This window comes from Lutra lutra, chromosome 2 (genome assembly GCF_902655055.1).
Source record: "Lutra lutra chromosome 2, mLutLut1.2, whole genome shotgun sequence".
Lineage (NCBI taxonomy): Eukaryota > Metazoa > Chordata > Mammalia > Carnivora > Mustelidae > Lutra > Lutra lutra.
The window spans coordinates 161,452,373-161,467,050 of record NC_062279.1 but is presented as its reverse complement, the minus strand read 5'-3'; the positions used below and the strand labels follow the sequence as shown (position 1 = coordinate 161,467,050).

Below are 14,678 nucleotides of genomic sequence, written 5' to 3'. Positions count from 1 at the left end.
TACCAAACCAAAGGCTCAACGTTAGGCTGTCATTAGAAATATTACGAAAGTGGGGGGCGCCTGGGTGGCTCAGTGGGTTAAGCTGCTGCCTTTGGCTCAGGTCATGATCTCAGGGTCCTGGGATCGAGTTCCACATCGGGCTCTCTGCTCAGCAGGAAGCCTGCTTCCCTCTCTCTCTCTCTCTCTGCCTTCCTCTCCGTCTACTTGTGATCTCTCTCTGTCAAATAAATAAATAAAATCTTTAAAAAAAAAAAAAAAGAAATATTACGAAAGTGTTCACAGAGAAGTAGGCTATAAATTAGAAGTACATAATTAAAAACAATTTCTCTTTTACCTTTGTTTTAGGTACAATGCCCAGATGAAGCTTTTCATCTATAAGAGAGGCACCAGCTTCAGAAAGGTATCCCTGATTAGGAAGCAGGCAGCCTCTACCAAAGCAGCAAGGGCAGCAGACCTTATGAACATATTTGGTCCATTTTGGATTCAGTTGACCATAAGGCTCTTCCGATTTGGGTTTAAACACACCTATAGTTTTCTATATAAAAAAGTAGAAATTTTGTTAGACTTCTGATATAGAGAGACAATAATCCACGAAATGCATTTTGAGAAATCTTTTTGTATTTCTTCCCACCAGATTTGGGCATTACCCTTACATATTAAGAGGTTCAGTTTTAATTATTTTTTTATGTTCATTCTCATTCAACAATCTAAAATCAATAATCCTTTGGGCTAGTAGTTTTCAAACTGTGCTCTGAGAAATACTAGGGAAGGTGAGAGTAGAGATGAATGTACGGCTCTAAGACCCCATGCCACTTAACTGGATCAACTCTGACTTTATCTGTTTTATTACTGGACTTCCAAGTTATGGAAGGGTTACAGTGATTTTACAATGTCTGAAAACCACTGCTCTAGGTCAAATGATTTTCTTTTTCAGCATCTATTAATTATCAAAATTATATGCTTATTTATCATCTACTTTCTCATTAGATGTACCTTCTATAACGGCAGAGACTGCTTGTTAGGGCTGTATTCCAAGTACTCAGAACAGTGCCCGGTATGCAGGAGGCATTCAAGCATTTGTTAAATGAACTAATAAATCCAATGACAAAAAGTAGTCTCTAAATCCAAAGGTAATGATAGCTATATGTGAACATCTATGCTGTGAGATTCTCCTAACCTAATCATTTTCCAATTTTTTTTAATGAATCAGTTTTAAATAAATTCTCTCCTTTAGAAAAAATTGCTCATGGATGTCTAAAGTCTATAATCTTTATTACCAGTCTGATAAAATATATTCATATTAAATTTGGAGGGTGAATTATCCTTAGACAAGATTTAAAAGCCTTACTATAATTTTAAGTATATAATTGCTTTGTAATGCAATGAAGTCTAAATCACTAGTAAAAAAGTCAACAAGAACAAATTACAAAATCAAACTCAGAATAAAGGTTGATAGATTGACATGACTTACATCTTTGTAAAAAATATTAGGATGAAATCATAATCTTTTTTACTGCTGAAAAAAGAACTGCTGGCTATGTATCATTTAGAAAGCTTTTAGAGGGGCGCCTGGGTGGCTCAGTGGGTTAAGCCGCTGCCTTCGGCTCAGGTCATGATCTCAGGGTCCTGGGATCGAGCCCCGCATTGGGCTCTCTGCTCAGCAGGGAGCCTGCTTCCTCCTCTCTCTCTGCCTGCCTCTCTGCCTGCTTGTGCTCTCTCTCTGTCAAATAAATAAATAAAAAATCTTTAAAAAAAAAAAAAAAAGAAAGCTTTTAGAGATAATAACATAGATTTCTGAAAAATTCTAGACTAAGTGGAACAAAGTCCCATATCAACTTCTCTCTTCTGCCCTCGAATTATACTTTGGTTCATTTCACTATGTCACATTCCAATGCCTTCAATCTTCAGATTGCCCAGGCTCCTCTGGCATAATGCTGGGAAAAAATTCCTAGGGCAAAATAAGCCTTTGAAAAAGATCTGGAAATTACATTGAATACGTTTTGAAAGTTTAAATTTCTACTTTGCTTGGCTAATATAGTTACTGTAAAGTAAGGACTTATGAATATAAACTCAACAAATCTTTTGCTGTGAATATGAGTATTCCATAAATGCTTGAGACCACGAATTAAAATAGTAGGACAGCAAACTATGACTTAAAATGAAGAGCTCTATTTCTAAGTAATAGAGTGCTTTAGTTAAAAACAACAAAAAACCTAACCTTTATTTTTGAAAAGGGTGCAATCAGATTTATTAGGAAAATATCTTCAGAACCTCACAATGATTTCACATTTAAATTAGTGTTTTCCAAAACTTCTGTTATGTATACTAGATCTGTGAAATTCTCACCCTCTTAGGATCCTTCACAAAGTAACTTCCACTTGAACCTTGAGAGATTCTTTCTGGAAAAACTCCAAATTCTACTGCTTGCTCTGCTTTCAACACAGTATCAGCAAATTCAGGATCGTCCAAGAATGTATTCAATGCTGAAGAACCAACAAGTACCGCATTAAAAACAAACAAACAAACAAAAACAACTAATGTTAATATAGACCATGAAGAAAAAAAAAGTTCAGCTATGAGAATGCTCATGACGGGGACCTGTAATACTGGGTTAGGTTATTAGCATTAGGACATTAAGGTACAGAAAAAAAATGTAATCAAGCATCATATGGGTTTCTTGGATTCTTCCTTCTTTCCTCCCTAACCCCACTTCTCTTTAAACTTCAAGTAATGACACATGAAAAAGAAAATCCCTATTTGTTGAAATAATCACAATAATACATTACTCTGAATTCCTCTCTTCCAGCGATTTTGTTCTCCAGCCTACCTCAACTTCCAACCGCAAAGTCATACCTCAGATCTGTCATTACTAATACCTGCAACCTCTCCATACCTTTCAATTTCAAATAACTTCTCTCTTCCTAGTTCATTCCCTCTGGTACCCTGAATCCCCAAAACTCTTCCAACCCCCTAGGGTATACAAAGCACTGATCTACCATGTTGTCACTAATCTTTGTGTCCTTATGTCCCTTCTTGGCCAGCTTAAATTATGGTCAGTCATCACATAATCACTCTTCCTTTCCTCCCTCCCCTCATCATGGTCACCTGGAAAAATCTCAGTCCTGGTTAAACTCAACTGTCTGCGGAGTATGCCTAGGCCCAGACAGCTAAACTCGACTAGACAAACAAACACAAACACAATGCCTGATAGCTCACCTGAATTTAAATTCATCACCAGAAACTTCAGGAGGGCCTTTCATAATGCTTGGGAAGCATATTACATTCCTGTTATGGACTGACTGTCCTCTCAAAATATGTTGAAGCCCTAACTCCCAATGGAATTATATTGGAAGATAGAGTCTTTGGGAGGTAATTATACTTAGGTGAGGTCATGAGAGTAGGGCCGCCAGGGCAGGATTAGTGCCAAGGGCATGCTCTCTCTCTCCCTGTGTCACATGAGGACACAGGGAGAAGGTGGATCTCTGCAAGCCAGGAAGACAGCCCTCATCATGTCAGCACTCTCAGCTTGGACTTCCCATTCTCCAGAACTGTTAGAAATAAATGTCTGTTGTTTAAACCACTCGGTCTATAGTATTTTGTTCTAGCATCCTGAACTAACACATCTTCAGGTACACAGTCTCTCCCACTGTTCTGGACAACTCTCAAACCCTCCTCTCTTCTCAAATTTTCAACACCTCCTCTCCCTCAGATGAGCCTTAAGAGATGCAATCAGAAAAAACTATCATCAGCCCTCTGCACCACATCTGCTCTGATACCCTCTGCCTTCCACCTATTACTATAGATTAACTGTCTAAGCTCCAAGATCAGCTCATCCACTTTGTGTACCAGACCCTATCTCTTCCTGATGAGTCCAGAGCATTTCTTCCCTGCATCAATATTACCCTCTTTATTGGATCATTTCCATCACCATACAAAGCATGCTATAATTTTTTTCATCCTAAATCTAACTCCCACATTACTCCTAGATGTTCCGCATTTCTTGAAGGTCTCTCTATAGTTATTTATATTTACCATCTCCAATTTTTCTTCCCTGATTTTCTCTTGAACCCATTTAAATCAGGCTTCTGTCCCAACCACTCCATTCATAAAACTTTTGTTGGGGTATGCAGTCATCCATATTGCTAAATCTAACCTCAAAACTCATTTTCCTTGCCCAACTTCAACATTTGACCCTGTTGGTCACTCCCTCCTCCTTCACTTGGCTTCCAGGATTCCCCCCCTTCTCCAGGTTTTACCACTTCATTGGCTCCTCTTTTTGTCTCTTTGCTGGCTCATTTTTATCTCCCTGACAGGTTGACTTTGCAATGCCTCAGATTCAGCTCATGGTCCTTTTCTCTTCTTCATCAGCACTGATTAACTCCCAAATTTATATTTCAAGCCTGGACTTCTGCCCTGAACTCCAAACTACTATACTCAATATCTCTACTTGGATGTTTAATGGACACCTCAAACTTTACTCCCCCAAACTCAATTCTTATCTTTGTCACCCTTCCTGACTGCTTTCCTCCCAAGTTTCCCTATTTCAGTTGCTGGCAACTCCAAATCTTTCAGTTGCTCAGACCAGAAACCTTGGAATTATCCATGATCTTAAAACTCTTACCATCAACATCTAAACCATCAGCACTTTGCATGACTCTCTTACATAAACACCCAGAATCCAACCATCTCCATCCCCTCAATGTGATCCAAGTGACTATCAACTCTTAACCTGGATTATTATGAGTCTCCTAACCACTCTCCGTCTTCACCCATGCCTTCTCTATACTCGACAGAGAAACTATAGCAGTAATTCTTTTAAATCATGTCAGATGTGGGGCACCTGGGGGCTCAGTTGGTTAAGCGCCTGCCTCCAGCTCAGGTCATGATCTCAAGGTCCTGAGATCAAGCCCCAGTTGGGCCCCCTGCTTCTCCCTCTCCCTATGTCCTAATCCCCCGCTCCACACCCAGCTCCTGCTCACTCACTCTCAAATAAATAATTTTTTAAAAAAAGATGTCAGATTATGTCACTCTTGTACAAAATAGCCCAATGGTTTCCCATCTCACTAAAAGTCTAATCCTTATAATGGCCCCAAGGCCCTATACAATCCTCCCTAACTTCCACTTTAATGACCTGTTTAGCACTTATGACTTGGGATAATATAAAATATATAATTATATAATATATATAATTATATATTTATATAATATATATAATAATATATAATTATATAATATATATAATTATATATATTTATATAATATATATAATAATATATATTTATATATTAATATACATAATAAATTTATATATTAATTATATATATCATATATATATTTTATATAATATGTAAAATATATAAAATATATATATGATATATATTTTATATATATATTATAAATATATATATGATATATATGATATATATATATTACATATTATATAAAAATATATATGATATATATAATATATATAAAATATAAAAAGTATATATAAAATATATTATGTGATATATATAATATATATATAAAATATATTATATGATAATTATATATAATACATAACAAATTATTTATTTTGTGAGCTATAAAAAGACAAGGATTTCTTTCACTATACTTGTATAGTTCCTGGAACATAATAGGCACTCAATACACACTTGCAGAATGAATTAACAATTTATCATTTAAAGTGACAGACAAGGCAAAAATTATTCATACTTTACTTTGGAAGGTATTTAAATGCTATTACATGCATTCAACATTATGAAAATTCAAAACATAAATTTACCTTAACTTAAAATTTGCCTTAATTTAGGCAGAAATAAAACTGTTATTTATTTATTTTTAAAAGTATGTGCTAAAAATGCCACAAAAAGGGCAATTGGGCATATTTAACTTACTTAAAAGAAGAATAAATAATCCAAGTGTTTTAGTCATGTCAATACAATTGATATGCTAATTCATAATCATTCCCATTTACTTCATGAAAATAATTAAGAATGGAGGAACTTTTTCTTTAATCACTGTATATCCCTGATACCTGGATAAGGGATCAGCATTTACTGAGGAGTTAATAAATATTTAATGGAATAAATGAAGTATTATTTATGTGCTAGAAAATGCCAGTAATAATTATCATTAGTCAAATAGTATTTCTTCTAAGCCAAGACTCTTAATAAGAATTTGAAAAGTTATTTCAACGCTGCTCCTAGCACCAGTATAATCTTTTTTTTCTTTTTTTAAAGATTTTTATTTATTTGACAGAGAGAGAGATCACAAGTAGGCAGAGAGGCAGGCAGAGAGAGAGGAGGAAGCAGGCTCCTTGCTGAGCAGAGAGCCCAATGCGGGGCTCCATCCCAGAACCCTGGGACCATGACCCGAGCCGAAGGCAGGGGCTTTAACCTTCACTGAGCCACCCAGGCGCCCCAACCAGTATACTCTTTTAATATATCACTAGAAGGGGGTCTTTGAGCAACTGTTTCAACACTTTCAAGGAGACATCACTACTTTTTACTTGCTCCTTTTATATGAAAAAAAATATAAACTCCTCCTTTTTCTCGAAGTAAGTCTCCTGTGGTTTCTCCCAATGTCCTAGACCTACTATCTGGAGCAAAACAAAAGTCCACTTACTCCTTTCTTCCCAGGGGTAGCCCTTCAAATAGCTGAAGATCATTTCATGCTCTCCTAAGTCTCCTCTATTCTCCATCTCCTTCCAGACGGAAGTGTTTTCAGGCTTTTCAGCATGTGAGTTGCCCTCTTGTTTCATGCCTCAGTTGTTCAATGTGCCCCATTAAAATATTGTCTTCAGAATCCAGAAACCCATTGCAGAGAATAGAGATGCCTGTCAGTGCTTGGCAGTATACCAAAATGAAAAGCATTCTAGTATTACATTAGTTATTTAGGAATCTGGTCATACCACTAACACATATTGAGCTGGCTAAACTCTTAGACCACTCTTGGTCTCTCCCATGCCATACCTGAGCAGTTCTTGTGGAAACTATGTGCAGACTTGGGACATATTGCTATTAAATGTTATCAAATTATTTTATGGGCTAAGCTTTATGAATTCATCATAGAACCTACTTTTGTTGCTTTCATGGAGCCCATGCGCACGCTCTGAACAGTTAAGAATTCAGTTTCAAACAAAATCAGATCAAATAGAACCATTCCTATAAAATCAGCCAGCATATTCTTAATCCCTTTCTCTATAATTTGTCCCTTACTGAGCACCCGTCTTTTGGATAAATGAGATAATCTCTCCACATGAAAATGGGCATTCTTGGAAGATGGCCTGGATTTACCATCGCTTGTTAGGATGACGCTTAAAAGACAACTGGTCTTAACCATCTAAATGATCAGCCAGAAAAAATGACCACATATCAACTGTTCTAAAATCAAAGAAACTGTTTTTTAGGAGATAATTTTTCTTTAAGTCATAACTCACAATTATGTTATAAAGCTTTCTTCATTTTACTTACTGAAATGTACATCTGGCAATTAGTTTAACTTGGAGGATACCTCCTAAAGTTATGCTGCCTCAAGTTCTACGTGCTATGGGAGATTTGGTTTGAAGGTTTGTAGTCAGTTTTGATTTTTAATAGTAGAGGGGCATGGTTAGCCACATCTTCTTTAATTAAAAGAAATTTTTTGGGCACCTGGGTGGCTCAGTGGGTTAAGCCTCTGCTTTCGGTTCAGGTCATCATCTCAGGGTCCTGGGATAGAGCCCCACATCGGGCTCTCTGCTCAGCAGGGAGCCTGCTTCCCCTTACCTCTCTCTGCCTGCTTCTCTGCCTACCTGTGATCTCTGTCAAATAAATAAAATCTTAAAAAAAAAAAAAAGAAATTTTTTTTTTCAGGTAAAATTACTCTTATCCCTCTGAAGGAATAAACTATAAGGTTTTGATTTGTTGGTGTATCAAAGAATTTTCTGAGGAAAATATCACTTCTACCTCTGTGTACTCCCTTCTGGTCTCCTCTAAGATGTGGTGATCTTCTATTCAAGTTCCAGTCCTATTTGAGCTCCTCACTTTTCAAAAGATATCTAGCACATCCTCTCAACATTTGCCTATGCTATTCTCCACGTATATTCCAAGCTTCCTTCCCACGGCTAATTCTTACTGATCCTTGAACTCTATCTCTTCACTTGTAGCACTATGACAAAATGACCTAAGTTCCAGAAGGGCATTGTTTTTTTGTTGTTTTGCTCTCTGGTATACTCTAACCACTTAAAAACAGTGCCTGGTACCTAGCAGGCCCTTGATAAATCTCACAATTATTTATTAACAAACTATCCCCTTGAACACACTTAAGAGTTATCACTGGCCTCTTAGCAACCAAAACTGAAAATAAGAGAATCCATTTTATAAACCTTTTATGTAAGTACATGTGCTAATTATCAAGGTCTCATTTTAATAAATAAACCAAAATGAGCCCCTCCACACTTCAGGGGTTGGGATTCTATCTTAACCAATGACCGGAATAGTTTCTAAAAAGATAACTAGTTAGCTTACTGGTTTGGTGATCTGAACCCTGTTCTTGCGAGTTCCAGGGCCATTTTTCAGGTCTCAAATTGGATACTACTTCCTCTGCTAAGTGTTCCCTGGCCCCTAAATCCAGGACACAGTTCAAGGAACCCTCAGTTTTCCCCATTCAAATACACAGGCCGTTGGAACTGTTTTAATTGACTGTTTCCACCATTAGGCTAAAAAGCTATGTGAGGACAAGGCTCCTAACTGAACACGCATCTGATATCTGGTCACCACTGTTTCCCCAAGGCCTCAGTTCCCATGGGCACCCAGCAGGCACTCAAGCATTTGAGAATGATATATCTCAGCAATAAATGGAAAACAAAGAATAAGTGTCTTCTTATTACTGGTTGAAGAATAATCTCTTGAGAGGGAGAAGTGGCTTCTCAATCAGTACCTTTCAAAAGGTCAGTTATGGAGGACTGTCAAGACACATAGGGCATCTACTCTTCTGTTACCTTCCTCTAAATTCAGCCAGATTATCAGTGTCTAGAATACGGATCCAGCAATACTTAGAGCACCACCCATTAGAAATTCTTCTATTACAATGGGCTTCAGGGACGTTCTAAGAAATACCCCTACGAAACTCATCATTTTTATTACAAAGATACTATTCATCATGTAGTCTCTTCTCCAAAAGATACATGACACATTTTCCTTTGTCAGGTCTGTTTTGACTCAAATAACTGGTTTAACTTTATGGGCACATTGACTGTGCTCCTCTCAAGTTGGCTCCTCAGGAACTTTACAGATCAGATTTGTGGGCTGCCTGCACCAAGCATCCAGTGTGCATTTTGTGTAGTCTTGTGCCAGCCTCCATCACCTTACTTCCTACCCACGTCTTTCTTCCTTACTTAAAGACTTTTTTTTTTTTTTTTTTTTTTTTTTTTTTTTTAGTTATGACAGAGAGCGAGAGAGATCACAAGCAGGCAGAGAGGCAGGCAGAGAGAGAGGGGGAAGCAGGCTCCCCGCCAAGCAGAGAGCCCGACGTGGGGCTCGACCCCAGGACCCTGAGATCACGACCCGAGCCGAAGGCAGAGGCTTAAACCACTGAGCCACCCAGGCGCCCCTCTTCCTTGCTTTAAATGATGCTATTTTGCTCATACATTTATAAGGCACCATGAATCGTTAAAAGGCTTATAAGTATACACTTCCTTTCCTTTGGTAGTTCTTTGTGTTCTAACACCATTCCCTAATTGTAGACTCTCTAACAAAACTGTTAAGTGCTCCTGGTTTGTATTAACTGGGACCTTGAGAAGTCACTTCATCTCTCTGTGCTTCCTTAAAATGAGACTAACATATAGCAGACACTTCATGGGGTTAGTTATGAATTAATGGAAGTGAAGCACATAGAACTATGCCCTACACATACTGCTACCTAGGTATTAACTATTATCATCTTTATTACTCTCCAACTCACTGATTAAAATGACAACTACAACAAGGAATGGCACTAATCTTTCTACTTTGACACTGACCCAACACTATGTTTATGCTGGTTCCAGACTTTGTCAGTGTCTTGCTCAAGTGAAGGTTACAGACATTCTTCCACTGGTTGAAGTACATAAAGTTCCTATTTACATTAAAAAAATAGTTAAGCATAAATGCATATGCATTAAGCATAAATCATGTTAATATCGACCTAAAGGTAAGAATTGCTTAGAACTAAAGAGGTGGCTTCATGGAAGTTGGGTGGTAAAGGGCAAAGGAAGTTACCATTAACTTATTAAAATAACTCATTAAAAAATAACTTAAAAATCTAGTTATATTTACTCAATTATAAACTTTTTAGGAGACTAGTATGAAATTTTTAAAATACTTTTTACAACTCAAAACTATTTTTTAGTTCATTAAAAATAAGACTTTCATTAATAACCACAAGTAACAATTATTTTATAATACTCGGGATCTACAGCAAAATGGAAAAAGTGCAGGGCATAAAAAGAAGAACTAGGCTCAGTTCTGGCTATACCACTTCCTGTATACTTGACTTCGGCTTATTGCTGAAGTTCTATGACCTACTACTAGTCATCACAGTTTTATTCATTTTCAATCCTCACAACACGGATGAGGGTGAATAACAACTTGTTGTGCTGTTGTGAGAATTAATGAACTACACAAAAAGAAATCTTAGCCAACTGTAAACTGTGATATAAATTATTACCATTTAAAACGGGAGGAATTCTCTTTAGTTACCAATCTTTTTTTTTTTTTAAAGATTTTATTTATTTATTTGACAGACAGAGATCACAAGTAGGCAGAGAGGCAGGCAGAGAGAGAGGAGGAAGCAGGCCCCCCGCCGAACAGAGAGCCCCAATGCAGCCCGGGCGATCCCAGCACCCTGGGATCACGACCGGAGCCGAAGGCAGAAGCTTTAACCCACTGAGCCACCCAGGCGCCTCTAGTTACCAATCTTTATTCAGAATACTACAGTCTATCCCACTGTTACTTTTTCTAGACTTAATACTTCTTCTTCTTCTTCTTCTTTTTTAAACAAAGCCTCACTTTCACAGAATAACCACACTCAAGAATAACCACACAGTATAACCACACTCTTTTAGGCTCCATTAAAATCTAGCTACCCAGGTAACTTTAGGGTAGGAAAAAAAGCAAACTAGCCACACAGATTTTAGTTACTTTACAGAAGGGATTCTAGGTAATACAGAAACGAATTACATAGGTAGGTGAATGTGGGTCCATTTGTGATCATCATGTTTGTTCTGTTCAGTGTTGTACCGTCAATGCACCTGTTAGCTAACGTAATGACAGCAGACCTGGCATGTCAGAGCAATTAGCTAAAGCTTTATTCATGAAAGACCTGAAGGGGAAAGTTTGGTTCTCCTGGGCCTCTCCGATTCACCTAAGAGGATGTTTGAATGTAAGCTCAACTACAACTTGAATAACCTATTCTATCCCAAATTCCTTAAATTGTAGGAGCCCCATTATTGTAGTGGTAGCAGGACATGTAAAATCTAAAAACTCAGGGATAAGCAAGCAGTATTAATTAAAGCTGCATCTTCTGTGGCTTTTCTTTAAGCCATCACATATGGACTTCTACTACAGGCACAGTACACACATCATCTCACTTAAACCATCCCAACCACCAACAAATAGATGTAACCATAATTTTACAAACGAGCCCATCTCATCTTCAGCTATGATTCATACAAGTGTACCCTATTTTACTATCAAAGTAGCCTAACTCGACTCAACTTGCCAAAAAACTTACTTTATTAAGGAATATCCATGCTTGCAAGAGCATGCCCACACTTTTTACTAGTCTTCAACATCGTACCAATTACCCTCTTTTCTATCTGAGGCTACCGGTCCACTTAACAGTGAAAAAGTGCCCCACCTCCCCCTTGAAGTGTAAGAACAGAAATGGCTCCACAAAGAAAACTTTGCAAGAGAAATCACAGCTAGAGAAATTCAACTGCCTCTGCGCCCTCTGGCTAACGTCACAATAACATTAACCAGAAAGTTTTGAAATGTGTCCGGATGGCATCTAGATTTTCTTGCTGTTCATCTCTCTGCTGTCATCCATCTATCTGCCTTGCAAATTCACAACTCGGGGAAACTTCCTGACAGTTCAGGGTTCTTAATCCAAACCTCAAGTCCAAACTTGAGCAAACAACTTACGTCATTTTACCGTGCTAAGTTTTTCTCAGTGTCTGATTTCAAAAGTTTAGGCTTACTCTTGCGGGAGGCTCCAAGGATCAGACACACCACAGGCCTTAGGTGAAGTGGCCTATGCCTCCTGGGAAAGATGCGAGGAAACCGGGGAGCAGAGAGAAAGGCAAGGGGTCCAAGCTTCGACTGCCGGCGGGCCCCCTGGTCCGTGCTCCGGATGGGAGGGTTGCCTGCATGACTGCCTTTCCTCCCAGGCAAGTGCTGGTGTGGGACAGAGATGGGACCCTGCAGGGGCTGGGCGGCGACGCGCTCACGGCAGGGGACCGGGAGGGGGGCTGCGGGGTGGTGTAAGGGCCGGGTCGCACCTGCACCTCGGGGGCGTTTCCGGGTGGGGTGGGTGGGCGAGCTCCGGCGGACACTCACGCTCCGGGAGGGCCGGCTGGGCGCGTCCCAAGACCGGAGCAGCAGTTCCTTGTCTCCAGCCTCGAGAGGACAGGCCGCGCCCTCCTGGCCGGCAGCCTCCACGAGCCTGACGGCGATCCCGGGGGCGCCCTTAGGTGGCTGGGCCCAGGCGATCCGCGGCAGCAGCGGCTCCCGCTCCTCGTCGTCCTCCGCTTCCAAGCTCCCGCCGCCGTCCTCCGACGCCAGCCGCCCGGACTCGGAGGACTCCGCCATGGCCTCCCTCTATGCCTTCCGTGTTGAGACCGGCTCAGAGTGGCGAGCTGCCCGTCTCTGGCCTCGGCATCGCGGAGAACTGCAGCCGCTGTGGCGGGTCCCAGACACCTCACAGACTCTGCGCCGGCCAGGCGGTTGCCCCCGCGCAATCGCCAGCCGCGCCCCACCTCGCGCCAACCCTGCGCCTGCGCGGAAGGGCGGGGGGCGTAGTGGGCGGGGCGTGGGGCGGGGCGTGGGGCGGGGCGTGGGGCGGGGCCGTCACCTGCAGCTGGGGGAGCGGGAAGATACGAGGTGGGGTGGGTGTGCTTGAGAAACGCTGGGGTTGGCGTTAATTTAAGTCCCCCATCCAACCTAGGATCATCCAGTCTATCCTACACTGCAGAATTCTTTCGTAGAATTTACCACAACCCATACCTACACATTTATTTCTGTGACTAACATTTGTTACAAATACTACAAGCCCACGAGAGTAGGGACCTTGTCTTTTGTTCAGACATTCTGGACTTTGGTTTTTTGTATTTTGTCTCTCCCACCTCCCCACAATTAATTTAGCTAGAAGTTTTTTGGGGGGAGGAGATGAAATATTTTAATCTGACGGCAGCACATAATACTGTACGGTGAGCACACCCAGTTCCAGGAGATCCCCTCCAGGTTAGAAGGAAGTTCTCAAAATTAAGTGAATTTGTGAGAGCCTGGGCCCCTGCTCAGCGGAGGGAGAGGGAACGGAATGAACAAAGCATGGAGGTCTGCTCTCCTGTCACTCGTCGTAGATCCAGCTCTGAGAGCAGCTCTTGTAATACACCATCTCTTCAGGCTGGAACCATAAGCCAATCTCCTTCTCCGCACTCTCCACGGAGTCGTTGCCGTGGATAATGTTCCTGCCAACTTGGATGCAGAAGTCCCCACGAATGGTCCCAGGCTTGGAGTCTGGAGGGTTGGTCTCCCCAAGCATCACTCGGCCCGTCTTCACCACGTTCAGGCCCTCCCAGACCATGGCAACCACGGCCCCTGACTGCATGTACTTGACCAAGCCGTCAAAGAAGGGACGGTCCTTCAGGTGGATGTAGTGCTCCTTGAGAAGGTCTTCAGAAGCCTGAATTAATTTCATAGCAATGAGGCGGAATCCCTTTTGCTCAAAACGCTTGATGATTTCTCCCACGAGGCTGCGCTGGAACCCATCAGGCTTGATGGCAATGAAGATGCGTTCACCGTTGGCCATGGTCCCCTCCAGCTGCTCCGGCTGCCTAGCGAGAAGTTTATCATTTAAAAAATCTTTTCAGGGGCGCCTGGGTGGCTCAGTGGGTTAAGCCGCTGCCTTTGGCTCAGGTCATGATCCCAGGTCCTGGGTTCGAGCCCCACATCCGGCTTTCTGCTCAGCAGGGAGCCTGCTTCCTCCTCTCTCTCTGCCTGCCTCTCTGCCTACTTGTGATTTCTCTCTGTCAAATAAATAAATAAAATCTTTAAAAAAAATCTTTTCAAAAACCCGTCTTTTGGTTCCACTGATTTTTTGCTTTCTAGTTCATTGATTTTTGAGATTATTTCCTTCTTGCTACTTAATTTGAATTTGATTCCTCTTGTTTTGCCACCTGCTCAGAGTAGAAGAGTGTATTATTGATTCTGGACCTTTCCATTTTTTAAAAATAGAAGTATTTAAAGCTATGTCTTTCCCTCTATGCCCTGCTTTATCTGCATTCAGAATTTTTGTTATTTTGTATTTTCATTTTCATCATTTCAAAATATTTTTTTATTTCCCTTATGGTTTCTTCTTAGACTCATTTCTTTGAAATGTGTGTGTAATTTCCAAATATTTAGATGCTTTTCTAATTTAATTCTGTTGTGGCCAGAGAAGAT

The 14,678-nt window shown here is 40.5% G+C and overlaps 2 protein-coding genes across 4 annotated transcripts in view; both read right to left on the bottom strand.

Moving 5' to 3' along the window:
* The window catches only part of PI4K2B (phosphatidylinositol 4-kinase type 2 beta), a 30,587-nt gene extending 17,575 nt beyond the window's left edge, over positions 1-13,012 (bottom strand). Inside the window, exons 1-3 of one of the 3 annotated variants that reach the window (XM_047719031.1) lie at positions 12,518-13,012; positions 2,347-2,483; positions 335-535 (exon numbers count right to left, since the gene is read on the bottom strand). In XM_047719031.1, coding sequence (XP_047574987.1) covers positions 335-535; positions 2,347-2,483; positions 12,518-12,827 — 648 coding nt within the window. In that variant the 5' untranslated portion in view covers positions 12,828-13,012. Of the gene's footprint in view, positions 1-334; positions 536-2,346; positions 2,484-6,627; positions 6,839-12,517 lie in introns of those variants that run through there. The other 2 variants (XM_047719030.1, XM_047719032.1) reach the window with 2 other exon arrangements.
* A 475-nt stretch (positions 13,013-13,487) lies between these two features.
* On the bottom strand, positions 13,488-14,074 carry LOC125093598 (nucleoside diphosphate kinase A-like). Its single transcript, XM_047719033.1, has one exon. The coding sequence runs from the start codon at positions 14,044-14,046 to the stop codon at positions 13,585-13,587; it is 462 nt and encodes a 153-aa protein (XP_047574989.1). The 5' UTR covers positions 14,047-14,074; the 3' UTR covers positions 13,488-13,584.
* Positions 14,075-14,678: the final 604 nt, after the last annotated feature.

Bases quoted from the DNA above. Each gene is read 5' to 3' on its own strand.
- LOC125093598 (XM_047719033.1), bottom strand. From the start codon at position 14,046: ATGGCCAACGGTGAACGCATCTTCATTGCCATCAAGCCTGATGGGTTC.